The 24,853-nt window shown below is 48.5% G+C and overlaps 1 protein-coding gene across 16 annotated transcripts in view; it reads left to right on the forward strand.

Annotated features, from left to right (window-relative positions):
* Nucleotides 1-24,853, forward strand: part of Plekha6 (pleckstrin homology domain containing A6) — a 142,475-nt gene that overhangs the window by 67,061 nt on the left and 50,561 nt on the right. Inside the window, exon 1 of one of the 16 annotated variants that reach the window (XM_046463200.2) lies at nt 17,055-17,078. The exons of 14 other annotated variants lie outside the window; for them this stretch is intronic. In XM_046463200.2, coding sequence (XP_046319156.1) covers nt 17,068-17,078 — 11 coding nt within the window. In that variant the 5' untranslated portion in view covers nt 17,055-17,067. Of the gene's footprint in view, nt 1-17,054; nt 17,079-17,179; nt 17,308-24,853 lie in introns of those variants that run through there. One more of the 16 variants, XM_046463216.2, reaches the window with a different exon arrangement.

A 24,853-nucleotide genomic window follows, 5' to 3' on the forward strand; every position in this document is an offset into this window, starting at 1 on the left:
TTTTGAACAACAGATAGTCATAACCATCTTTTGTTTGATTGCATTGTTTCTTTTTTGCTCAGAAGCAGAGCAGTTTTGTATTTCCACTGTCAGTCAAGTACAAATCAGCAGGTGCCCCTGCGAGATCCCAGGGAGCATTTGGAGCTGCTTCTTCCCCCTGGGATCGCCCAGACTAGCTGCAGTCCTGTAAGGAAGTCAGAGAGAAGTTTGTCCCTACAGTACAGATAAGGAAACAGAAATCAAAAGCTGCTGCTGGGATTAGAGGTTGGATCTTAATTCTAACTCTTGCCAGAGGTTAGTCAGCAGAAGGGCAAGGGTTAGAATTAAGATCCAATCCTAACCCAGTGGGCAACACTGTGTACCTGGCATACTTCCCCCTGCCCCATGACAGAGTCCTTCTTATATGTATGTCCCTGTTACCTGTTCATCCACCATACTTTCCACAGCAGGGTAATGAGAAGGAAGCCATAATCTGTGAAAGGCAGAATGGAAAAACTGCTCCCTGGGATGGATTCTGTCTTCTCTGGGCCGTAAATTGTGCAGTTAAATAACATCAGTGGTTTCATGCTTATGTTATATTGCTGGTTTGATGGTCTGTGCCACTCACCATAAATTGACTTTATTTCTTGGATTCCCCCACCCCCACCCCAGTGCTGGGGATAGAACCCAGGGCCTCATGTGTACTAGGCAGGCTCTACCCCTGAGTTACATCCCTAGTCCTCCAATAATTCTTGGCTTGAGGCAAATTGCCTTCTTCTCTTTGAATTATGCATGCCTTCCTGAACAGGCCAAGGGGACGGTAAAATTCAGGGGCTCTCAGAAACTTGGGAGGTCCATTAGGGAAGAAGATGCTTGCCAAACACGAACACTTGATTTATACAATAATCAACATGCGTTCGTGCTTTATAATTGGCAGAGTGTCTTCACATAAGCAAAGATAGTATGCCTGTCCCCTCTCTTCCACGCATGTCCAATTGGGAAGGTCTAAGTCTCCAAGGATTAGGAGTTTTCTTTTAGTTCTTAGGCTCGAGCCAAAACTGACATAGAGTTCGTCTAGCCTACTGATTCCCAAATTTTGGTCCATGGCAGAGTTTACCCCAGTCTGAGGCATTGTGAGAAAAGCAGGGGAAATGTACTCGATTATTTATTTATTTATTTACTTATTCCAGAAAGCAAGATGTATTCAGTTAAAATGTATTTCTGTGCAGATAGGAGATGAGCTAAAATATTTTGAGGTTACAGCGTTCTGATTCTTTTCATGAACCGATGGTGAGAATAGATGGTAGCTGGGCTTTTAAAATGTCCTTATTTGGCAAAATAAAAAGTTGGCAACCTTCTATTGGTTCCTCAAATTTCTTTTTTTTTTTTTGAAATTTTACTGGTCCATGAAATCCAAAAATTTTTGCCTCCAGGATCTTCTCCAAACAGACTCCCTGATAAGGCCTCTTTGGAGCAGATTCCTAAAAATTTGAAATCTGATCTTGCAACCATCACTCTTTCTCTGTGGGTCCTTTGAACATGATGAGTCTTGGCTCCTACATTCTGAATCTGTAAGAAGTTCTTGTCTCTGGCACAAGGCCACCAGCAAAGGGATGTGCCCCTGCTTCCTCTTCCCCTGTGTTCTGAATGACAGGCAGCAGACTTCCTTTCTCTGAGGGGCTGTGGACTGGGCCTTGCCAGTTCCTATTCCCACACTCATCTTCTAGAATTGTTGGAAGTCATCTTCCTTGTGTCCTTGGAAAAGATAGAAGGGGATGTGTGGGCTGTGTTTTGGGAACAGCACAAGATATATTTTACATTTATTTGGGTCCTTTGTGTCTATTGTCAATCATTCAGAAACAAGGTGGTCAAGAGACAAGGCCATTAAAAAAAAAATCTCAGTGTCAGGTTTTGAAGTGGTGGGTCTACTTGAGCTCTTGAGTCTAGACGTAGCTTTTCCAACTCTGTACTCTTGGAGGCACTGGAGTGTCTGAGTGGTCTACCTTTGAGGAGTCAGGCCTGGAATTGTAACAAACACGTGGGATTCCCCAGGCAGATCCCCAGCTGCCAGGACCTGAGACACGGATTGGTGTGCACATGTGTGCAGACTTGTATGAGTGAAAGCTCTCAGGGAAAAACTAGTTTCAAACCACCCTGGAAACTGGACTAGAGGCTCTTTTTTTTTTTTTTTTTTTTTTTTTTTGAGGTTCATCCCAAGGCCCTTTTTTAGAAAACACAGGAACTTCTTTTTGGGAGAGAATTTTCTAATTTTCCCACCCCATTTTCATGTTCTGAAACATGAAAGCAGTCAATTTCCTAAATTAGGAAGGCTGTTAAATTTGGGGGATGGGGCGCAGAGAGAAGTAGGATAAGCTAGTAGGGGGAACATCAGGTTCTAATCTGGGAGAGCAAACCAAGGTGCCTGAGATTTCTCCCTGCCCCAAGGTTTCTGGTTGGTGCTGGGTCAACCCAGGGGCCTGGCACTTAGAACCGTAGCACAGACTGAACCTCTGACAGATGATGGATGCCACAGACCTGTGCATATGTACTGAGGGGGACCCAAATGAAAAAGGATCCAGGAAGTGCATGTTGAAGTTCTTTGCACTTTCCAAGCATGCTGGAATCCTACCACTATGGGGGGTGTGGTGGGGGGGTGGCGCGGGTGGGCTGTGGGGTATGAGGCAGGAAGAAGACAAGGTGAAGTTGGCAGCTTAGGGAGACCCTGTCTCAAAATTTTAAAAAGACTGGATGTAGCTCAGTGGTAGAGCACTTGCCTAATTTGTGCCAGCCCCTGGTTCAATCTCAATTACTGAAAGAAAAAAAAAAAATAGTACTTTTCTGAGATGCTCAAGCCAGAATGGTAGAAGGTATTAACCGTCCAGCTTGGCTTCTTCTGAATGCAAAGGTCAAGGACATGACACGGACCTTTTATTTGGTTTTGTTTGTTTAGGTACTGGTAATTGAACCTGGGGGCACTTAGCCACTGAGCCATATCCCCAGCCATTTGTGGGTTTTTTTTTTTTTTTTTTTGAGACAGGGTCTTTTTAAGTTATTGCAGCTGGCTTTGAACTCAGGATCGTCCTGCCTCAGCCTCCTGAGCTGCTGGGACTATAGGCGTGTGCCACCACGCCTGGCATGACTGGGACCTTTAAAGACATCCTGGGTTTATCATGGGTAGGCCGTAGAAATCATATTGCCACTCCTGGGCCATCTTTGTCTCTAACTTGCTTTGTGGTCTTGGGCAACTTCGTCCATATCTTCTGGCCTCAGATGCTTCGTCTGTGAGATGAGGGAATTGAATTGAATTGCCACCAGTCTGATGTTTAACTCTGCCTGCTTCAGTGCCCCACTTGACAGTGGAGACTCTCCAAGAACATAGGGTAGACCTGACCATTCTGAGAGAAGAGCGTCCCCTACCTCAGCCAGCACTGCAAGTCTCCCGCAGTTCGATTGCCTGTCTGTTGGAAGGTGGCTTAAGGTGGCAGGATGGAGCCTGGCTGGGTATCTGGCAGATCCAGGGTCAGAAATGAGAAGCCCACTTAGGTGACTGTGCCTCCGAGAAGGTTGAGTCATACAGTGACCCACCAATTCCTACCATGTCTGGCTAGAGCCAAGAGATCTGAGGAATGGAATTGCCCAAGGTTGTTCACTGTATTGACCAGGACTGGTTTCTCATTTTAAAAGCCTCCCGGGGCCATGAGATGGCATCAGGAGAAACATGCCAAACCTGTTCCACTGTATGTTGCATGTATCTGTCCGCCCCCCTCACCTTCAGAGTCCCATCTTCATCGTCACCCTCACACTCAGAAGCTTTTCCTTCCTTTTGTCCAGGTGCCTGCAAACCCAGATCCCCCTTCTCATGGTGTGTCCTTGGCTGGGTCACGTATGCCCCTGGGGTGCCTCTAGGGAATAGGTGATGCAGATGACGCTGTGGGGTGGTAGGGCAGAGAGGGCTGGGAGCCCAGTGAGGTGGGGAATCGGGAGGCATGTTTGGAATCCCGAGGCATGTCTATACCTGAAGTCCAACCAAATAATAACAACACACTGCCTCTACCCGTCTGCTCGGCATAGAAAAGCAGCAGGGTTTTATGGGCCGGTCTTTGGATCGTCTCCCCTGCCCCATACCAACTTGTGTTCCAGGGAGCCAGCTCCGGGCTGCAGGAACCCAGAGATCCTCTCCAGGTTGGAGGTGAGGCAAGGGGCTTTGAATGGCTGTCATGAGTGTCAGTATCTTTAGCTTAAATCACTCTGGGGACTGTCCTGAAATCCCTGTCTTTGGGGACTAAGCTGTGGTTATAGAGTCCTACACTTCATTATTGGAAACTTGCAGGGCCTGTGGAGCTTAGCTCAGTACATGGTACATACTGTGTATTACATAAAGCCTCCAGCAGGCACTGAGCAGCTCTACCATCAGACATTTTAATAATGCTGCAGCAAGACTTATCTAAAGAGTCACGTAAGTGGGATATATAGAGTCTCATACCAGGTCAGGTTATGTTCTGCTGCCAGATAGGTTCAAGTCTGGTTGGGTTTTGCTGCCAGTTGAGTTAGGAAAAACAAAACAAAACAAAAAAACACTTTGTTTTTAGCTGTCTGTGGATTTTGGAATGCTATGAAAGCACCGTGGTTCTGTGTTGCCTCCTATAATCTTAAAAGGTTGGAATTATCTTCCCATTTTACAGATGAGGAAGCTGGGGCTCAGGGGATCAGGGACTTGCCTAATGCCCTTCAGCTGGCAAGTGGCCAAGCTGTGATTCCAGGTCTGTCTGTCTATAGACTTTTTCCTCAGGGTAGGGATCTTGCCTCCTTTGGAAGGAGCGAAGAAACATCCAGGGTGGGGCCGGGGAGCTCCAAATCTGGTGTCTCCTCTGGCGGGAGGCACTTTCTGCACATTTGGAAGGGATCATTTATTGACTCATTCTTATTTATACATTGACTGCTGGGACCTCAGTAGGCTAAAAAGCTCCGAAGAGAGGAAGCTAAAGTTCAGTCAACTTTGTGGCTTTACAAGAAGAATCCAGCTGGCTTTGTGGGGGCTGAGAGAGCCAAGAACAAATGGGGTCAAGTTGGGTTGAGTGAGGGAATCATCATCCACAGTGGAGGGGGCCCCTGTGCAGAGCTAATGGAATGCTCTGTGCTTCCTGCCTCCCCACCGGCTCCTGGCTGCACAAGTCTCATTCAGAGTGCAGAGCATCTGGAGAGAGGGCCCAAGTGCTAGGACCACAATCCCCAGATAAGGATGAGAGTGATGTGCAGCTTGGGATAGGGAGAATTCAATTAGGGGGTCTCACTGGTCTTCATTAATGATGTGAAAAGACGTCAGAGGAAGTGCTAATTCAATCTGCCGAACATAACACTTCATTGGAAAGATGGACATGGGCCTGCTGCGTGGGCAATGGTATAGATGACCTCCCTCTAGCATCCCTCTGGATGCTATTGGATAGCCACTGCCATCTCTGGCTCATGCCTAGGTCAGGTCAGATTTGGACCCTCTCTAGGCAGGCACATGTGTCCACGGTGCTTCTCTGCAGAGAGAAGCCTGTTGTCAGTGAACTCTAAGCAGCAGAAGTGCCAGCTGGTCTGGAGGAGAGTGGCCTGTGCTGTGTCCTTCATTAGGAAGATACCCACTAGGAGGGATGGTAGGTTAGTTGCCATAGGAACAAGGAACATCTGCTCCAGCCAATTAGAGAACAGATGGGGGGTTGGGGCGGAAATCTTCTTAAAGGGACCATTGGTGCCAGGGAAGTAGACTTTCCTAAAGAACACTTGAGGGGCAGACTGGGCCCATTGGCCTGTGAGAATTGTGGGGTTCTAAAACAGCAGAGGACCCAGGTACTTTAGAAAGTACTGGAAAGAATGCACGACTTTCTTCTCGGTGATGGCTGTCCATTGTTGGGAATATGCTTCAAAGTTTTGTCCACTTGCTAGCCACCAGCTCGGCCTTCCCTGAGTCCTTCAGCCGGCAGGAGTCAATAACTTACTACACGCACCTGGGGATCTTAGGGCCAACCCGCGTCTCCTGTTGCCAGCTCCCTCTCACTGGTGCATACCTGGAGCTTCTCCATGCTGTGGTAGTGGGCTTGCCTGCTTTCTCTCAACCCTGTCTTCATCCTTGTCCTCCCAGATGGCTTGGCCCATAGGGAAACCAAGACCTCCCAGAACTCCTAGTCCTATTCCTTCTTCCTCCCATTTGCCTCGTTTCTCCCTCATACTAACTGTGCATGGCAAGTTGAGGTGAGATGCTGGGTCTTCTAGAAGTCACCTGATCCCTTCCCTGGTATTAGAGGGGAGTCTTCTGGATCCAAGTTAAGAAACCACTCAAAACAGCTAAAGTCCCAGTGGAGATTTAATATGAGGGTACTGGCATGTTTCTCAGAGCTCAAGGTCGGAGACATGGCTGGACCACAGGAACGAATTGGAACCAAGAAGCCATATGCCACGGCTGGCTCCCTCCTTTTGCGGGTTGCAGAGAGGACTTTCAACTTCCTGGTCAGCCCACAGGGTGGGAGAGACGGGAGGCTGTTTCCCTTGTGTCCAGGTTGACCAGTGGGGTCACCTGGAAAAGGACTGATCTCTCTTCTCTCTCAATCCTGTTTCTCATCTTGGGGGAGAGATTTTGGCTGAGCTGAGATCATAGGGTGTACCAGATAACCAAGAGAATGGCACAAGTGGTAACCAAGACAGTCCCGAGTTTTGGGAATGTGGCTATTTCCATGGTAACTGTGGATGTTGGGGTGGGGGCAGTTTCTAGAAAGGGGCATACATGAGTTTGGCTTGGAGAGTTTACACCCCTGGCCTCTCATGCTCAGCTCCTTTGCTGTCTGATGATGACCACTGACAAGGTCTAGTAGATAGCATGGCAGTGTGACTGAAGGAGCCAGGACATGGTTATGTCACTGCCATTCCTCATGGGCAGAGCCTGAAACAGTGGCCGTCCCACCTGTTACCCTATCCACTGGTAAAATGCTATTGTTTTATTTAAGTCCTTCGTAGCAGATTCAGACACCAGGGAGTCAACGTCCAATCACTTCACATTTGGAAAGCTCATCACCGATTCTAAATTCAGTCCTTCATAATGTAATTGAATTCGTCTATGGTCTCTCATTCCATCTTGGGCTTAGAGGAGGATTGAGGCCCCCATCTTTTAGATGGACCAAATTAATGAAGATAGAATTATTTCTGCATGACGGAAGGCTGAGGCAGGAGGATTTCACTAAGCCTTGATACTTAGTGAGACTCTCAGCAACTTAGTGAGACCCTGTTTCAAAATAAAAAAAACAAAAAAGGGCTGGGGATGTAGCTCAGTGGTAAAGTGCCCCTGGGTTAGATCCCCAGTAATCCCCCCCCCCAAAAAAAAGATATTATTTCTGCATGAGAAGACAAGAGTTTAGGTGAAGGGGATTTGGAATTTGGCACCTTTCTGGATGGCCGCTACCTTTCATCCAAAGAAACCCCAGAGAAGAGAAAAGACAAGCCTCTGACTGCATACAGAAATGGCAGAGAGCGCTCTTCTAGATTTCTCTTTCCCATGCTCCACAAACCCAATCAAGTTCTGACCATAAGAAAGGTGCGGAGGTTCAGGGAGGTCAGGGGGGCTGGGGAGATACGAGGTATAGGAAGAGGACAACAAAGGGATCGTAGGCCAAGATGCCATCGTCCCTCCTTTACCTACATTAATGGAGCTTGGGGGGGGGGGGTGCTGGGTAACCCAGATAGGCAAAGAGCCCCAAGTCTTTTTTGATCTTTGACAATGAACAAGCTCACAATTAGCAATGTAGAGGGGGATGGATTTCACTTCCTATGTTTCTGGTGTCCCACAGCTTGGGAGACTGAGATGATGATGGCCATTAACTGTCACGGGCATTGTTTAAAGCTTTCTGTGTGTAGGAAGTCATTGAATTCTTACAACAGATCCCACGAGGTACAAGGTTACAGCTAAGAAACTGAGGCATAAAGAGTCTGAGTAACTTGTCCAAAGCCCCAGTGCTCCCAAGGAGCTGAGCAGGATGCAAATTTAGGATGCAGATTCTTCCTCCTCTCCCTTCTGATGAGGAAGTCAAACAGTTCTATCCCAGGTGAGCTGGGAGGAGGCCCCCAGTGGATGGAGCTTCTCCAGGGCAGGGCTCTTGTCCTCTGTAGCTGTGCTGAGCTCAAATGGCCGTAGTAGAATTTCTTGACGGAAAGAGGAAAGTTAGAGGTGGACGAGGATTAATCTTTATTCTGGGATTTTTGTCTTTCTTTTTTTTTTTAATTTTTTTTTTTTTTTTAGTTATAGATGGACACAATACCTTTATTTTATTTGTTTATTTTTATGTGTTGTGGGGGATCACACCCAGTGCCTCATGCAGACTAGGCAAGCGCTCTGTCACTGAGCCACAACCCCGTCCCTAAGATTTTTTCAACAAGAGAAAAACAATTCACATTTAGATGAAGCATGTTTTCTGCTACCAGAAGTTTAAATGGCACATCACAGACAAATGTTGTTAGAGCCAGGAGATTTTTTTTTAGGAAGAAGGATGCATTATTCAGTCGGTGACTTCCTCCATTGGAATCTATCTATATCTCTACCCTGCCGATTCTTTTAATTTCTCTCTCAGTGGAGCTGGTGGCTGGGAGGGAGGGATGTGGAGGTGTCTCTGTGGGTGGTGAGAACCATATGCCTACCCGACCCCACCTTCCTGGGGTCACATAGGAGAAGCTGCCATGATGCTCTGCCATATTCTGTCATCTTCCATATTCACTCCCTAAATCTCTCACCTCCATCTACCACGTGTGCAGATGTGGAACAGCAGTTCCGGGGCTGGAGGAGCAGGCAGAAGGCAGGCCCCAGGCCCTGCTTGGCTGTGCTCCTAGGGCTGTGTGGGAGGGCGCCGCAGAACTACCTTCCTCCCATCTCGCCTGACTTCCCTGGAGCCAGTGAGGTGGGGGAGTCTCTGAGAGGAGCAGCAGGAGGGCCTGGAGAGGCCCAGGAGCTAGACTATTTCTGTAACACAGACACATCTGCAGCCAGCCACAGAGAAGGTCAGTCTCTGGGCGCAGGGCTGGAATGCAGGGCCGGGCAGTGGGGAGAGCTGTGGTTTCCCCCTTTCTGGCAGCCTGGAGGGCTTTGCTGTGTGTGCCCTTTGGGGAAGGTGGGGCTGATTGTAGCCAAACATGTGGACCAGGGAGATGGCCATGATGCAGTATACTGGAGAGGGTGGGATGGGACACCCATGGCACCGAGGGGCACAGGAACTGAATTCCAAGGTGTGGGAATTCTAGCTCATGCTCTGTGCCATTTAAAAATAATCAGGTCAGGCAGAGCACTGAGTGAGAGGAAGTAGCGTTGGAAAGAGACAGGGAGGCTCACGGAGACACACGTGTGCGAGTGTGGGCCAGTGGTCACTCATGCACGCGGGGCAGGCTGTAAGTTGATGTGAAGTAACGTGGCTTCTCATTGAGGTCCCTCACTGGCACTGGCCCTTTCCAAGGTTCTGACACATAAATTCGTATTTGTAGTCTCTTTCTTAATAAGGACCCCACATCATGTAAGGGTTAGGCCTCACCACGCCTGTCTCTGCTTCTGCATCCGGGCATCAAAGATACACACCCACCCCTCCTGGCCTCACGCTGCCTCCTCACAGCCCTGTCCCCTGCTCACATTCGTCCTGGAGTGTCTATGCTTCCCTCTTGTCCCCACATGTGCACGCATGTGGTTTGGGGCTTCTTGAGTGTCTGTTTATAGTTAGAAAATTGCCCTGCTCCCCCTCTGCCTCTGTCACAGAGGGAACATTGGAGGGAAGTCTGACTGCTACGTGACCTCTGGCCACCCTGCCCACCCCCTTCCGCCCTCTAGGCACACGATCCCCGAATTTACTCTCCTGCTCAGGCTGTGAGTCCTCCCAGCCTAATCTAACCCTCTCAGCTGGAGAGAGGGTTTCAGGTGAGCAGTTGGCCTTTGGAGAGAGGCTTTTCCAGAAGAACCCAAAGCTCCCAGGCTTTGGGTGGCTTCTTTTGTGCTCTCATGTACTCTAGGGGCCACTCATTTCCCTCCCTTGTGTCCAGTGGGCCCCCAGGGAACAAGAACTTGTCTACGTGATAGAGCTGCACGGGTAACAGCAAGAGCACTAGAACTTGAGATTCTTCGTGCCCAGTGATGATGCTCCTAGAATTCACTTGCTTTTTAATTTCCAAGTAAGACGTGACAGAAGAAAAAGTCTACGTCCCAGTTCCAAAGGCATCAGGGCGGGCATGCATGCACACTCCTGTAATCCCAGCTGTGAGTGTGGGCCAGCGGTCACACATGCACACAGGGCAAGTTGATGTGAAGGCCAGAGGCAAGAGGATTGCAAGTTCAAGGCCAGCCTCAGCAATTTAGCAAGGCCCTAAGCAACTCAGCGAGACCCTGTCTCAAAATATTAAAACAGGGTTGGGGATGTGGCTCAGTGGTTAAGTGCTCTGGGTTCAAAACCTAGAACCAAAAAAAGAAAGAAAGAAAAAAGGGACTAGAGGCAGACCTCCCTCCTGTTTCAGATTCCCAGGTGCCGATTATTCTGTTCCTAGACTGCCTCTTTCCATCACTTGATCTGGGGTTTTAAAGGCTTCACAAACTAGATTTAGGAATCTCTGTGCCATCTTGATGGATGATTTCCTTAGGAACAATTACTAAACATCCATCTTTATGTGACAGTGTGGTGAAGGGTTTTATAATCTGGTCAAAATTAGGTCATTGTCTCCTAGAGGTGAACAGTTCAAGGCAGATGCAGGCAGACGATAATGATTACTGGCATTTATTGAACATTTATTAAGTGCCAGCAGCTCCCTTGAATTCTCCACTGGTATAATCTCACTTAATCCTGTAATGAACCCACGAGGTGGGTCCTTCTATTGACTTCTTTTGACAGCTGGAGGAATAGTGCACAGAGAGAGGTAAGTCATTCACCCGAAGTCCCTTAGGTAGTAACTGCCGGAGCTGCGATTGGAACAGGGACAGTCTGGCTCCACAGCCAAAAATCTCAAGACGAATGCAGAATTCAGTGCAGTGAAAATAAACGGAAGGATTAGTTGGTAGGATGATGCATGAGAAGGGAATTTCAAGTTGCACAACTAACATCAAGTGGGAAGAGAGCCCGCTTTGGACTGTGTCCTGGGCTCTAATCCCTGTTCTCTCTCACTTCCTAACCATGTAGCCTAAGGCTGGTTACCTGGCCTCCGGTTCCTCCTCAAAGAATAAGACAGCGGTACCTATCTCTGGAGGTTAGCAGAGAATTTGCTAGCATCCTGGCTTGGTGAGGTGTTGATCTCCTTTCCTTTCTGTGCAAGTTGTCAAGTTTTCCTTGGGAGGGTGAGGAGTAATTTGGGAATTCAAGACTAATCCAGTTATTTCTGGAGGAAAATGTCCAACCAGCCCTGCAATCCCCTGCCTCAAAGAGACTTCTTGCCGCCACCATCTCCTCCTACTTCTCCTCCAGGCTTGCCTGCAGTTGGAGGAGTTGCGGGCTGCACAGGGCAGAGTGTTTGGCTTCAGGCAGCTGTCAGACAGCTGTCACCCTTTTGGTCTCTCTTCCTTCATCATCATCCTCTTTTTTTTTTTTCCTTTTAAAAACAAGGACAGCCTCTTGCATAACCACAGTGAAATTAGCAAATTCTGGAAATCTAATACTGATACTGTTCTAACATACAGTTCATGTTTAAATTTTTCCAAGTGTCCTAATAATGTCATTTTAGAATCTAATTCAGGGTCGAGTTTGCTCTCTCAGGTTAACCTGGGCGAGTCCCTCGGTTTTTCTTCGTTGTTCGTGGATGGACCTTTCTTTAAGAGCACACATCTTATCTGGGCCTTCCTGGTCTTGTCCAGTCTTTCTTTTCCCTCTCTCCCTCTCCCATCCATGAGCAGGCCTGACTACTAGGGTGAGAGGCTTAGGGCACTCTCTCTGGACACGAAATTTAAGACACAGTTTGCCAAAAAAGCTGGGTAATCAAGATTAATAATACTTTAATGCATATTTTAAAATATCAACCTAATGCAAGCATTTCATTCATTTTTTTTTCCCTCCCATACTGGGGATTGAACCCAGGGCTTTGAGCATGCCAGGCAAGCACTGACTATACCCCAGCCCTTTTTGATTTTTGATTTTGAGACAGGGTCTTGCTAAGTTGCCAAGGTTGGCCTCAAACTTGAGCTCCTCCTGCCTCAGCCTTCTGAGCACACCATGACTGACATTTTTATTACTGCATGGGCATATTTATTTATCTTTTTAAAGGCAACATTGATTAAGTATTACTTTTTCAAAGTGCCAGTTCAGGGAATGTGGCTCACTATAGAGCCTTGCCTAGCATGCATGAGGCCCTGGGTTTGAACTTTATTACTGAAAAAACAAACCAAAAGATTGCATCAAAAATAGTATAAATCATTCCCCCCACTCTCCCACCCCCCAGTTCTGGGGATTGAACTCAGGAACTCACGTATAATAAGCAAGCTTTGTACCACTGAGACATATATCCCCAGGCCATCCCACCCTTCTTTTTTTATTTTGAGACAGAGTCTATTGCCTAGGTTGGCCTCAAACTTGGGATTCTCCTGCCTCAACCTCCTGAGTAGCTGGAATTACAGGGGTGCACCACCCCTCCTGGAGAATAGTATAAATCATGCTTGCTGAATTTTTGGGTGCCCTTGTGCTTCGTGCCCCTGTGGTCTACAGGGTGGGTTCTCTCCTGCCCATCATCCCATTCTCAGAACAAGGGAGAAAGAGAGGTGGGGCCCAGCCAGCTGCTGTCCTTGTCCTGGGCCAGAAGGGAGGAGGAGGGAGGGTGGGGACCGGGAGAAGAGGAGGGAGAAGAATGGTACAAGGGCCTCTGGCTGGGAGCTAACAGCTTCCAGCTGCTTCCACACCCAGTAGACTTCCGCTGGGGGAGTGGTGGTTGGTTGGTTTTTTTTCCTCTCTTCCCATCAGATGTGTGATCTAATTAGATTCGGGGACCCCTCACCCTACTAGTGCTCTCTGTCCTAACATCACAATGGTTCCCTTAATTGAACCTGTTCTGACCCCAGGTCTGCTGCTGTTCTTATGCTTCCAAGGAGCCCTGAGGTTCTGTCCCTAGCATGCCCCATGAACCGCGGGGCTGTGGGGGCGGCCTTTCACAGGATCTGTCCCCCAGCAAGGCTGTCATGCCAGCTACGTCCCTCCACCCTCTCCTGGCTCCCAGAGTCTAGTGGACAGTGGAGCAGTGTCAGGGTGCTCACCTGTCAAGGAGGAAGGCCCCAGGTTGGGCTGTCTTAGCAAAGCCCCTTAACCTCACTGAGCTTCAGAGGTGTGTAGTTTTGTGAGATGCAAGTGGTAGTACTTTTCTACCTGCCTCATAAGATCTGAAAGAATCAAATGAGATAATGAGAGAGTTCTGTGAACTGGTAAAGGGTTTGACTTGACATTCCCCTTTTGTAAACAAATAACGTCCTTTATTTTTATAAAGTCCATGTTCAGATCTGCCTCATTCATTGATGCAAACTCATGAGAGGGAGGAACACAGGCTGCTCACACTCCTGCTCATCTGCCTTCACACAGCATTTCTATCAGCGGGAAGCAGGTATCTGGGAAGCCTGGAGTCCTGCCGGCTCCTCCCTCTCCTGTGTTCCATCACCACCTAACACAGTGGGCTCCCCGGAAACAGTAGTGGTCTTTTTTTTTTTTTAATACAAGGCTCGTCTGAAGCTTTTGCTTATTATAACTTTATTGAGGTATAATTGATACATGATAGACGGCATGTATTTAAAGAGTAAAAACTTGATATGTTTTGTGAAACCATAACAACAATTAAGATAATGAATATAACTCCCCAGAGTTTCTTCCTGCATTTTTGTAATCCCTCCCTCTACCCTGTCCCCAGGCAACCACTGATCTGCTTTGTGTCACTATAGATTAGTTTGCATTTTTTAGAGTTTTTTATAATAGAGTCATTCAGTACGTACTTTCCAAGAGGAGAAAGGACCTGTCTTCTTTCACTCCGCATAATTATTTTGAGATTGATTGTGTTTTTGGTAATCAATAATTTGTTTTCTTTCTTGTTGAGGGGTGTACTTTTGTGTAGATGTACCCCGTGTATTGTATCCATGGGTTCATGGACATTTGGGTGGTTTGTAGTTTGGGGCTATTACAGGAATCTCGGTGTACGAGTCTTTGTGTGTGTGGACATATGCTGGGATTTCTTTCAGGTGAATACCCAAGAGAAGACTCACTGGGTTGTAGGGATGTATGTGGAGCTTTTGAGGAAACTAGTGTCTGTTTTGCAAAGTGGCTGCACCATTTATATCTCGCCAGCAGTCCATGAGAGTTCCAGTTCTTCCATGTTCTTGGCCATATGGTGGTCTTGAAATTTGGCTGTTCTATGGTGTGTGCGTAATGGTGGCTCACTGGAGTTTCAATTTGCATTCCCTGAATGATATGGAGCATCTTTCATAGACTTTAATTTACACTCCTGTCTCTTTCTTGGTGTTGTTTGCTATCTTAATCTCAAGTCACTAGAGTTCTTCATTTGTTGTACATATAAGTCCTGTGTCAGTTATATGTTGTAGGATGTCTTTATGGTTTTTCGTTTTCATTAACAATGTCTTGATGTTCATTTTATTGAGTTTTCTTTATAGTTGGTGCATTTTGTGTCATCTTTGCCAAACCTGAAGTCACTAAGGTGTTTCTCCCATCTTTTCCCCTAGAAATCTTACAGTTTGGGCTCTTAACATTCAGGTCTGTGATCCATTTTGAGTTACTTTTTAAATGGTAGAGTCAAGATGTATTTGGTTTTTGCTGTTTGTTTGGCATATGGATCTCCAGTTTTTCTAGCACAATGTAGTGAAAAGGTTGTCATTTACCAACCCCTTACCCCACCCCCATTGAAATTGGCCTTATACCTTTGTTGAAAACTTGTTGACTGCCAGGCATGGTGGCGCATGCCTGTAATCTCAGTGGCTCTAGAGACTGAGGCAGGAGGATCATGAGTTCAAAGCCAGCCTCAGCAACTTAGTGAGATTCTGTCTCAAAATAAAATATAAAAAGGACTGGGGATATAAAATAAAATATAAATTAAAGCATAAAAAGTGGCTCAGTGGTTAAGCACCCCTGGGTTTAATCCCCAGTACCAAAAAAAAAAAAAAAAAAAAAAAGAACTTGTTGACCATATGTATGTAGGTTTATTCCTAGGCTCTATTTTTTTCTGTTTATATATACACATATCTTTATACCAACACCACACTGTCTTGACTACTGAGGCTTTATAGTAAGTTTCAAAGCCAGGGAGTGTACATCTTCCAACTTTATTCCTCTTTTAAAATGTTTTTTGATTAGAATTAGCTTGTCTTTTTTTTTTTTTTTCCAGAGATCCTGTTGGGATATTGACTGGGATTGTATTGCATCTATAGAAAAATATGGGGAAATTAGATAACTCAATAATATTGAGTCTTCTATTGAAACAGTATCATTTTCCCTTTATTTAGATTTTATTTAATTTCAGCAGTGTTTTATAGTGTTCATCTTATACATTTTTTTTTTGCCAAATTTATTCCTAAGTGTTTAATATTTGTTACACAAATTGGGGTTTTAAAAATCTTAATTTTTCATTAAAATTTTAATTTTTCAGTACATAGGAATACAGGTGATTTTTCTACGTTGACCTTGTATCCTGAACCTCTTCCTCCCCTACTTCAAAAGTCAACTGAGCAGGAACCTGGAAATACTGAGGTGCAGGGTGTTTGTGTGCAAACATTGGCATCTTTCTAGTCTTAGTTTGTCTGGGTAGCAGACCTAGAGTAAAGGGTGGAGAAGAGGATGGCGTGGTGAACTCTGACCTGCACAGGTAGAACACCCCCAGACCTCAGGGATATTCTTGAGGGCAAACGGAGTAGGTTAGGAATGGGAATGCGATGCAGCCTCTTTAAGAAACTGTGGCCAGCAGCCATCAGGCCATTGGGAATGCAGCCCAGGAGATAAGATAAGGCCCCCTGGCTGGTTTAAACCAGGGTCCTGAGCCACAGTGGCTGGTCTACTGATAGGCAGACAGGAACCAGGGGCGATAAGGAAGATGCCAGCTACTAAAGACAGGCAAGAGGCGAAGCAGCCTAATCACGCATCTGGGGCTGGAGGGGGAAGAGGGTATTGATGTGGGTGTGTAGAGGGGGGGCCCTTGTATTCTTGTGCACTTCCTATCATATTTATGATCATGGTTTAAAAAATAAACTCAACTAGGCTATACTTAAGTGCCCTCAGCTTCCTTTATAGTAAATGTTCAATAAATACATGTTTGTTGAATTCTTTTTCCTCTAGTGAGATGCTCTGATATAGGGATCGGAGATTTTCCTCAAACTAGGAAAATCCTGGCAGGGATTTACTCTGACAAGCCTGGAGCTGCTCATTTGCACATATCTGCATAGATTTGCATGCATCCTACACCAAGATACTTTTCGTGCTGGATTTAGATTTCCCCAAATCGTTTTCCTATTTTTAAAGGGATCAAGAAAGAATTTGTCTCTACTCATTCCTGCCTACCTTTCCTCTGCATGGTCCAAAGATGCAAAAGTGATTTCTGCAACTTCAGAACTGTAAAGAATACCTGTGGTTGCAGTTCATGCAGATGCAAGCAATTCCTTCTCTGTCAATCCGTTTCTTCTCTTCCTTTCTCTTTCGACTCCCTGTTCCACTCTCAAAACTCAAGAATGGGGCAGGGAGATATTAAGGCACAGAAGTCCTCTTGCTGAACAGCCAGGAGCTCAAATTGCTTAGAAGCCCTCCAGGATTCTGCATCAGGATAGAGAAATGAAAGGCAGTCCCGTGGATCTGAAGATGGTCCTGCCACGGCTTCCTGTCCCGGGCCTGGGGATGCCATGACTACCTTTGTCTGCTCTTCCTCCTCCAGGAATAAATAAAAATATCATCCCTCCCCCAGATCCTGGTTTCTCTATTGGCCTGCCAGGCAAATATTTCATAATGTGGGCTCATCCAATTGGGCATCATGCCAGAGCCCAGTGCCTCAGGTTGGGAGTGTGCTCCAATCAGGCAGGGCGGCCTGGGTGGGACTAAAGGGTGCTCCCTCCTCACATGGGAGGCAGCGGCATTACTCAGGTGAATGTCATCAAGGTAGGAGTCGCTACTTTTTTTTCGGGGCTGGGCAAAGGGGACAGGGTGGTCCACCAGCCAATGTGACGCAACCTGGCACTGAAGGGGTTAAGGCCGGGCGGCATGTGTGGCTGTTAATGATTGCTCCCCACCAGGGACCTGGTGAGCATTAAAGGAAAACCTTTCCCCTGTTCCTGAGTGTGGAAGGAGGCAGGGCTAGGGACAGCAGAGGGGACGCAAAGAAGAGCCGGTGAGTAAATGGTTATCTGTCCGCTGTCTGTCTGTCCGGGTTACTCTGAAGCAGGTGAGGAAGCACTAGACAGACCCATTCCACCAGCAAGAGCTGGCCTTTGTCACTTCCAGATGCAGAGTCTCAGTGCGGGGCGGGATTTTAGAATCACTCTTATTTATTTGAAGAAAATTTTCAGAATCGTTTTTTGTCCAAGGGTTGAACTCCTCAGCCCTGAAGCTGGAGGTGCAAACAGGCATTGTCCTGCGACAGAGACAATGGTTTCCTGTGGCCACCCTTGCACACAAAGCTGGAGACCGGCTCTTCCCTCGCCTCTGAGCCATTGTCTCCAGAGAGGGGCTTGGGAGCTCTGGGCAGAGGCAGCATCAGTCTCTCTCTGGGCTGATTTCCTGGGACCCTGCCATGGCTGGCTAGGACAGTGTACTATTGCAAAGGCCACAGTCCACTGTGGAGAGGGACAGGTGGGACAGAACGGGGTGACTGCAGAGAGCTGGGGGTGAATTCTTCACCCTCAATGACAAAGTTGTCATTGGGGAGCCAGAAAGAGAAGCAATCTTTGGAGTTTCGATTTCTGTCGTCCCCATTTCCTCCCCTTCCCTGAGCGACCCTTATCTCCTCACTTTCTATAGCATTTGTTCTCTGTGACACCTTCCTGTGACATGTCAGGCTTGAGTAAGGCGTGTGCTCAGGGGTCCCTCGGCTCTGCAGGAGGAGCGAGGAGGGGGACACACTGGCTTTCCTCAGCTGATGGGATCGCGTGGGTCTCTACTCAACATGTGCTCATGTGAGAACAAGAATGAGACCCTCAAAGGAGAAATGTTGACGTTACCCCCTCCCTTTGCTGGGGGCCCTTTTGTTGTCCTTCTTGGGAGGAGAAAGATTGGATGACATAATGGTGATGTTAGGCTGGACCTCGACAGGGACTCCGGCCCTAAGGGGCCTGTTGGACAGGAACACGCTGCTCCCTGGGCCAGTCTTGAAGACATATTTGAGAGAGAGTCAACCCAATCCCGCTGGTGGCTGTCACTTGGTGCTTCCTCTGGTTGGGCTGCCGGATAGGCAAACAGAAACCAGGCGCAATCAGAGGGGAGGTGCCAGCCCCTAGGCTCGGCAGGGCAAGAGCAAGAGCAAGAGCAGCCAAGTTTTGGGGCATCTGAGGCCAAGAAAGAGAGGGAAGTAGAGTATAGGAGAGGAACGGGCACACTGTCCCATAGGCCTGGTATTAAGAGTCAGCCATAAATGCGACTAGCCGGGTTCCATCTTGCACTTGCAGAAGTAGAGAGGACTGACTGTCCCCAGGTGGGTGGGCTTCATGGGGCCATCTGTGCACCGGCTCCCTTGCTCAGAGGCCCCTTGGTTGGTTTAACACTCTACTGTTGTCTTCCAGAAATTCTTAAGTTGTGCACAAGGGGCCCTGGGATTTTCTTTTGCACTGGGCCCTGTAACTTGTGCAGCCATTCCTGTTCCCAGACCCAGCAGAAGTTGCAACAGCTGGATAGTTGGTCCAACAGGTGTAGGCAGACTCACCTGTTACTCAGGTGTCACTTACCAAAGCTGGCTTCTGTCCTGGCTGGGGCCTGTACAGTGTCCTATCCCCTTTGCTTCTCTCTCTTCACTCCCCCCCCCACACCGCACCCAAGGTGCTGTGTTGCTCCTCATTGCAACGTTCCTGCCCAAGGCTTCCTTAAAGGCTACTGTGTGGCAGGGGACAGGGAGGAGGCAGCAGTGTCCCTTATCTCATTCCCTCCCTCAGGCCCCCTCTTTCCCTTATGTGGATGTGACTGGTGACGGCTCTGGGCCCGATATAGGCCTGGGAGCAATTCTTCCATTCCTCTCAGCTTTCCTTTCCTCCCTGCAGTAAGCTGTGGTTATCCATGGCACCTGCTTCCTGCGCCGTCTGTTCCAGAACAGGTTGCTTCCTGGGATTACCTGGTGTCCGCAGGCTCCAGATCTGGGTGGGTGCAGGGAAGGAGGAATCCTAAGCCAGCCAGTTGTGGTGGCAGCTGGCCTGTCTGATCTCCCTGCAGGCCAGCTCCTCCCGCTCTGGAGCAAAGGCCCTAAAGGAGGCCTCCCTTCCTCTTTCCTCATCCTCTCTCCAGCCTAGACCCAAGGTTGGCCAGTTCCAGAAGGAAAATGAGACTGGAAGGAGGAACAAGTCCCCACTGTCTCTGTCCTCTACTGCAGCTCTTTCCTCTGTCCAGTTCTCTTCCCTTAGGCTGCTTCAGGGACCTTTTCCAGTTTGTGCCCAATAGGATGACAGCGCTTTCAGACTCCCCATAAGGAGTCTTAATGCATAAGATTTAAAAAACCAAAGTAGTATCTAGATTTGTTTTGATTGGACTTTGGAACATGTCACTTGGTTTTTAATTTTTAACTTTTTGTTGTGGTTGGCAGCAGATTTTCCTTTCTTTTTGGAATTGCGTAGGACCATGAGGGACCTTGTATTTCCTGAGGGCTATGGGCACATATCGGCTGCTGGAAGGATAAACTTGTTTGGAATTAAGTGTCTCATAGAATCCAAAAATGTTACAGCTGGAAGTTGGCTTAGAGAAAAATCTAGCTCAAGCCACTGTCCAATAGAATGCTCTACACTGATGGAATGTTCTGTGGCTGTTCTGTTCAGTGTGATCGACGCCAGCCAGCATGGGGACTGAGCCTCTGTGAAAGGTGGCTAGTATAATTGAAGAACTGAAACCTTAATTATTTTATTTAATTTTAATTAAAATTTGAATAGCCGCACATCGCTAATGGCTATCAAATTAGATGATATGGATTTGGGGTAGCGTTACTTATTTTATTAATCACTGTAACATCAGCTACTTACCGAGCAACGATTATGTGCCAAGCTTTAAATATGTGATCTCGTTTTATCCTCCAAGCCACCCTGGGTGCTGTTCCCCATTACAGACGGGGAAGCTGAACCCCAGAGAGGTAAAGTGACTCAGTACTGGTCATTGAGTCTCCTGACTCCGAGATTGCTGATCTTGCCCTGTTCCTTAAGAAGAATCCAAAGTGTCCACGACCCTTTGCTGTCACAAGTTCTCCAAGTCTCTTCCAGATCTCACTTTTCCTCTCCGGGATGTCAGGGGAATGGATGAAGGATTGTCACATAGGGGAAAGACAGCAGCAACCATCCTGGACACAGCCACGGGTGGCCCTTGTTCCCAAGCTCCCTTTGGAGCCTCCCTATGGCCGACAGTGATCCAGGGAGATTCCTCTGCTCTCGGAGCCCTTGGCAAGCTCCCCAAGTACATGGGAAGTTCCAGGCTCCTCACTCCTGGCAAAAAGAGGTGTTCAGAATTTCCCACCGTCCATCTGTGAGCCAGCTTGCTGCGTTACTCCTGGTCTCAGACCGAAGGCCAGCCCGAGCCCTCCTGGGGCCAGCGCAGACTGGCACTCCCTGGGCTAGTGAGGAGCAATGCTACCGTCCCACCTGCTGGCCACTCTCTTCCCAGGCAGCCCCCCAGGTGGGAGGCTCTTCCTGCAGAAGCAGTGTCCAGGCTCCTGCTTGCCTTCTCTGGGTGATTTATTGCTTTCCTGTTCCCCAGACCAAGCCCCCCCCACCCCCCACGGTGGAGACTCTCATCAGTCCAGCTGGCCAGTGAGGGGAGGGGTCGGGAGACAGATGGAAGTCACCCAGCCATCCAATCCTCAGGGCAGGGCGAGGGTTTGAGGCTGACTCTCCTGTCTCCTCCAGTCACCACGCAACATCCCCCTCAGAGCAGCAAAGCCCTGCTCCTGTAGCTCCTCGTCAGCTCTGCGTGGGAGCTGAGGGTTGGGCATAGCCAGGAAGAAGGCTCGGGCAGTGGGCAGTCTGTATGTGGCCGCCCTCTCAGACCTCCACACCCAGGCACCTCTTGCCAGACTCTGCCCCACATCACACATGGTCCCCTGATCTGTCGCCCACAGGCATTACCAGTGAAAGGGTTTGTGGCTTTTGTTGCTATGTTCTTGGAGCGGGTGCTGAGAAGCCAGCGTCTCCCGGTGACTCATGAAGCCGTCTCTCCTTCCTGGAGATGAGGAACTGAGATTGGTGATCAGCAGGGATGGGGAGACCCTGGGAGACGTGAACTCTGCCTTATCACTCCCATCACTGTGGCGAGGGCAGTAAACCTCAGCCTCCCTGACTCCGCCATGGGCCTTCCTTCTTCCCCTCCCTGCGTGAGAACCAGAGACTACATGAGTTTTATTTCCCTTTGTTCCATATCCCTTCAGAGCTTTGTAACCTTTCATCCTCGACTGTCTGGCCTGGTGGCCAGTTGGTGTTGTGTACTGAAGACAGCATCCCTTAGTACCATTGTTTTATTGTTAGAATGAGAAAACAGCTTGACTGTCTCAGATTGCTGGATCAGGAACCCAGAAGCCTTGGTGGCTGTGGAGGGTGTGGAGGGGGAGGGAGAGCCCAGCTCCATCACTCTCCTCGCGCGCACTTTGTAAAAATCTTTTCCATGGGGTGGGGTGGGTGGGGTCATTGCTCTCCGTGGGACTCCAGGACCAGATCTGCTGAGTTAGGAATGAAGAGAGATGGTTCCAGTGACCTTCTGTAGACTCTGAAGTGGATCCTGGGGCCGCCTCAGCCTCTGAAGGGCAGGGGTTTGGAACCGGACTCAGCTGGGGAAGAGGCGTAATTAATTCTTGGCCTGCCCTGTCACCCCTGGGGATCTTTTCCATACTGCTGACTGGCAGGAGAAGGCACCGTGGAGGCCGGGCCAGGGGAGCCTTGGTTTGCCTGCCCATCTGGGTTAGCCACCTGGGGAGGTTGGAGGAAGGAAGCGGTGGAGCCGGGCTGTAGTGAGCATCGTCTCCTTTTCCCTTGGCAGGAGCAGAACAAGAGCACCCAGCAAACAGATTGTGGGGAGCTTGGGCAGGTGGCTTGCCCCAGTTCTCTAAGCGGGGCCACCGCAAGCGGGAAATGCCTTCCATTCTGCTCTGACAGCTTCTGGGTCTTAGAACCAGAGTTCTGACCCACTGCAAAGGATGTCAGTGTGCAGGCAGTTAAGGGAAGGCCACCCCCTGGAATGGTCTTCAGTCATTTTTTTCAGCCAGAAAGGACACTGGCCTGGCATCCTGGCAGGCCCTGTGGCCCAGGTTTAATGCCTTAGTCTCTGGGTCACAGAGAGGCAATAAGGTCCCGGGCACTGGTCAGGGAGGTGGGACAGGGGCACTGGGAAGGCTCTTCAGCAGCCAACCTGGAGGAGTTTCAGGGTGTCAGTAACTGGCGTGGCTGTGCGGACACTCCACCCTGGTTATCGTTGTTTTTCAGAAGGCAAATGGAATTCCATAAAGTAAAATAATCAGTTTAAAGATAAGATAGTTCAACTAGGGTAGAAGATCGCTTGAAGTTCTCCAGCATGGTATCTATTCTTTCTTTTCCTTCTCTCTCTCTCTCTCTCTCTCTCTCTCTCTCACACACACACACACACACACACACACACTCTGCCTTAGACTTTCCTAGCTTCTAGTGTAAGAATAAAGAGACCTTGGGTTGGGGCTGGGTGGGGCTCAGTGGTGGAGCACTTGCCTAGCATGCATGGGGCACTGAGTTGCACATATAAATAAATAAAGTCCATTGACAACTAAGAAAATATTTAAAAAAAAAAAGAGAGAGAGAGAGACCTTGGAGGTCTAGGCAGAGGCTCAGAGACAATCCAGTAAGAGACAGGAAAGCGGGAATGCCTGGGCTGGAAGGGGCCCCCTGATCTGTGGTGCCCCATCTTGTCCATTGAGCCAGCTCTTTTTTTCTATCTGAAGTAGGGCTGAGCTCGGGTGGAATTCCCCTGGCATTCCATACCTGGCCATAGCAGGTAAGGATGATGTGTTCGTCCCTTTGGGTTGGAAGGAGGATCCCTGAGGATGGACAGAGCTAAGCCGGAGAGGGAGCAGCCTGGATCTCATCTCCTGAATCCTCAGCCTAGTGGTCTTAGCATTTACAGTGGTCTCAACTTGGGAGAGGGCACCCTATCGCCATTTTCTAAATAACTGGCATCCAAGGGAGGGCCAGGGCAAGGGCAGAGAAGAAAAGAGAGGACAAATACTTTGCCAGGTGAGAGCCACTGGCAGCTGGTCCCTGACACCTGTGGAGCTGGCATTTTGATCTGCAGGTGCATGAGGAAACCAGACAGTGTTGTTGAGCGGTCTCCTCCTGCCCGCAGACACCTTGAAGTGCTGCCAGTCCCCACCCCCTTTTGACCTCATCTTTATGCTGCAGCAAGTGGAAGGAAAACAGGGGGACCGTGGTGGGAAGAAGTTAGCTAGGAAAGTGTATTTTTCTCCCGCAAATGACTGGAGAAGCTTCCGGAATCTGGCCCATCAAGATGGTTGGAAATGTAAACGGAGCTGGTTTTTAATTGGGACTGAATGCTCGGGCAGATAAGGCTCCCGGACAATGAAGATGAGATCCAGAAGAGGGGGAGGCAGAGAGCAGGAGCCGAGCTCTCCCTACCTTCCCTGAGTGTGGACAGCCTTGGCTCAGAATTTGCTAGCTGGGAGAAAGAAGGAAGTGGGAGGGATGGGCCACTGTAGCCCCGCTTCCCACTCACGCCACAGTCCTCTCTCTGCCTCATGAGCTCTATTACCAGAAGCCAGGGCGTCCTCGGGATGGGGAAGCTGGGCCAGGACTAATTCTCTGTCAGCAAATTTTCAGGAGCTATGGAATGAAGCAACTTGGTACAGGCAGATCACCAAGAGGGGCCCCCAGGGTGGAAAGAGTGGAGTGTGTTTCTCTAGTTGTTCAATATTTATCTCACAGTGGGGGCCCTGGGCATCCAGCCTGGGTGCCTGAGTATGTGTATGTGCTCGTGTGCACACCAGCAAAGGGTCATGAAGACAGGTTGATGTTGTGGCTTATAAGTATGAAGGGCCATGCCATGCCACTCAGATGCTGAGGCGGTCTTGAATCATAGAGAAGCCCTAACAAGGAGGAGAGACGGCGGCCTCAAGAGTGGAGAAGACCCAGGTCTTATCTTTGTAATTGACTGGTCTTGGCACTTCGGAATGCTTGCCCCTGGATTTGTTCTTCAGCAGAATGAGCCTAGCTATTAATGTCTTATGCATAACACATTTCATATTTTTGAAAGTTTGCGGCTATTCTTTCAAAGAATTAGAAGGTATTTCATTTGCACATGAGAAAACTAAGGGCCCAAGAAGTGACATCACACTGCTAATTTATGCTAGATCCTGTGTGGAAGCCCTGTTCTGCCAAGTACTCTTTTCACCGGTGGCACTGCTGTTGGGGTCACCTCTTGGGACCAGAGAATCAGTGACCACTGACTGGCAACCCGGAGTGTAGGGTGCTTCGGCCTCTGACATCAGATGTCCTTTACTGGGTTCCCCCCGCTTTTCTTGGGTGCAGTTTGAGAGGACCACTCAGGTCTGTATTCATAACCATTTGCCCTTGAGCCATGAAAGCCTCTTGATATCCCAAAAGGAAGGAGAGAGGGGTGAGGAAACTGATCACCTATTCTCATTTCCCCTTTTAATGTTCTCTTGGGAAGTTCTTGATGTTTAACCTAAAATGAAAATCTGTCGCACCATGCAGTTTAGTGAT

The sequence above is a fragment of the Marmota monax genome, unplaced genomic scaffold (assembly GCF_021218885.2).
Source record: "Marmota monax isolate L192 unplaced genomic scaffold, Marmota_monax_Labrador192_F-V1.1 WCK01_AAM20220418_F8-fsc00099, whole genome shotgun sequence".
Taxonomy (NCBI): Eukaryota; Metazoa; Chordata; class Mammalia; order Rodentia; family Sciuridae; genus Marmota; species Marmota monax.